We start from the raw sequence: 2865 nt of genomic DNA on the forward strand, positions 1-2865 counted from the left end.
AACAAGTTGAAAAATGTTGGAACATTTGCTTCCACCAGTTGGTAGAATGAGAAATGCTCGGTGAAGAATGATTTTGTTTGCAAAAAAAATCATTGGTAAAGACACTATTCTTTTCCACATGCAAAAGTTTGACGCTTTTGAGAAATAAATTTGAAAATTTGATCACTATTACTGACTTCCTTAACGCAGCACTAAATTCGATCTCCATTCCACGGTCCATTCTTTTAGATTTACATGAGATTAGATGCTTAATAAAGGTACTAAAAAACTGCAACGCAGTCGATCTAGATTAAAAATTATAATTTCTAAGCATTTCCAACATCCAAAGACAAAAGCGGAAAGTGATAGAAGGCGATTTGATATTAACTGCTAGTTAGTTTGCAAATTAGATTTGTCCCGATCCTTACATAATTCAGAAATCCAACCAAAAACAACTGCCATAGATCATTGCTGAGTAGCCTTTTGTTGATTCTGATCCTTGTACAGAAATTAATACCGACCTGACTTTATTCTGTCATACATAAAATGATTATAATTAAATAAGTGTTTAATGAATAAAATACTTTTATAATCTACAGAGTTGCTGTTGCTTAGTTTTTGTTTTGTAACATATAATGAACAAATGGATGCAATTGCTGACCTTGAAACTGAACAATCCACTCACTTTCCTATTGATCCATGGATTCCATATCAATTAAGTTTATTCTGATTATGCGCCGAGCAGTACAAGACTGATACTTATCAAACGTTGCTAGGAAAATTAAATGTTTGGTATTATTTTTCTTTTTTGATTTCAATCAACTTCCAATATTTTTGGAATAACTTTACATCCCAAATTGCCAATTAATCAAATACCGACAAATCAATGAGGAAGTATGCAAAGACTATAACAGACTTATCCTTTGCTGAAAGAAATTTCTAACATAAAATTGCGAAAAGCACATCAGGTAGTTGATGTCTTAATAGTTCTTTTTTTGATTGGAATCAAGAATAAATCCGGGATGGGTCCTTTATAACATCAAAATTTATTGTCGTTTAATTAAATTTTATTTTATGGGCAATTTTCCTGTACGGTTTCCCATCATGTTTGCTACTGATATCCTCTCAATTTGCTTAATCTCTTTCAAATATTGCTTCAGCTCGAAATCGAAAAAAATCTTCGATTAGTCCGTTCAGCCTTCCCAAACGACAATAAATGACAAGAGCGAAATAGAGAGTGGTGGAGGAGAATTAAATGATACATGCTTATTTTCAGTTTGGAAATATTTCATTTGACTTTTGCGACTTCTCACATTCAAATATTCCTTTCGTTAAAAAAGTCTCTATCATTAGGAAATCTATCAATGGATTACGTATAAGGAAACCAGCGTTGGTAGTGTAATTGAACTACGAAGGAAAAAATTCCAACCTTTTAATTTTTGCAACCCCATTATATTTAGGTTTAGATGAAATAAAAATAAAACTACATGGCTAAAACTACCTTATAGAACGTTTGCATTCGGCAATTTCCACTGCTTTTCTTCCATGTAAATCATTTTATTAATACTCCCGCCTTCAAAATTTTAGACTTCATTTTGTTTATACGATACGTTCTTAATTGCCGATTTTGCTTCTTTTCTTAGCTAAACATGCAATTTTTAACTAAAAGGATTCTAACAATTCTAGACAGTAAAATGTTGCTAATAATTTCATCACTGTCTTGCATAATTTTGCTTATTTCGACATAAATATTGCTTTGCCTGAAACATTTACGAATTTTAGATGGCTTTAAAGCGTTTTTAGGTATTTTAACCATGTATATATAAGAATATCGTAGTTCCCCAAACTGTTGGAACGTATGAGTAAGCAGAACGGATTATATTATGAAAATTGACGTAACGTACGAGTAAGCAGAACGAATTATATTATGAAAATTGACTTTTGTTAATGGTGATCAGTTACGTTATGTTTAGTAGATTCAGTATTTAATAAAATTAACTGATGACGCAAAATTAGTTCGGTATATTGGTAGCATCCGATTGGACTGCTCACATTTATGTAATATAAAACTCGTTAAATTACTCCTATGTCTTCAAAAATTTTGTAGTAGATAAGACATTATTTAATTTCCTTTATGCACATATCCATCTTGCAAAGCAGATGCAGAAAAAAAATGCCCAAAGTTATTACTCTAATAAATTACTGATGTCATTCAGATCACGAAGATGTCCATTCCGGTTCACGTTTTTCCAAAAATGCTTTCATACCTTCTTTTTGATCATTCTGAAAAAGAGAAAATTGTTAAATCCAAATAACATAAAACTCGAAAAAATTTTTGCGACTTAAAGTCTTCTACAAAATCCGACTACAGCATCTCACAGCAGTGAATAGTGAAGGCTAGTTATTGTTGAAAATGGTTACACATCTCAGAAATTCTTCCAATTTGAAAACGCATTACTGATTAATAGTTTACGAGTACGATGAATTATGTTTCCACACTGCTTGAATGAAAGTCAGGAGTGTGAAAAGGAAAATAAGACAGGGTCAGATTATAGTCAAATATGAGTCGAATATACATACCGTAGCAAAAGTGGCATGGAACAGTCGGCTTTCATAGCGAAGACCTTGTTGGAGGAAAGTTTCATAAGAACTATTAACAGCATCCTTCACTAGTGATACTATCAGAGGTGAATGTTTACTAATTTTCTCGGCTGTCTTTATAGCCTCCAATACGACCTAAACATTCATAAATCAGTGAAATTCGATTGTATCGAAGAATTACACTGCATTATATTATATATATATATATATATATATATATATATATATATATATATATATATATATATATATATATATATATATATATATATATATATATATATA

At 31.0% G+C, this 2865-nt stretch overlaps 1 protein-coding gene across 1 annotated transcript in view; it reads right to left on the minus strand.

Moving 5' to 3' along the window:
* Window positions 1-2108: 2108 nt before the first annotated feature.
* The window catches only part of LOAG_10253 (hypothetical protein), a 3560-nt gene continuing 2803 nt past the window's right edge, over window positions 2109-2865 (minus strand). The window contains exons 7-8 of the mRNA XM_020448119.1: window positions 2560-2715; window positions 2109-2262 (exon numbers count right to left, since the gene is read on the minus strand). Of these exons, the coding sequence (XP_020301710.1) occupies window positions 2197-2262; window positions 2560-2715 (222 nt within the window). The 3' untranslated portion in view covers window positions 2109-2196. The remainder of the gene's footprint in view (window positions 2263-2559; window positions 2716-2865) is intronic.

This window comes from Loa loa (assembly GCF_000183805.2).
Source record: "Loa loa unplaced genomic scaffold supercont3.617, whole genome shotgun sequence".
Classification (NCBI taxonomy): Eukaryota; Metazoa; Nematoda; class Chromadorea; order Rhabditida; family Onchocercidae; genus Loa; species Loa loa.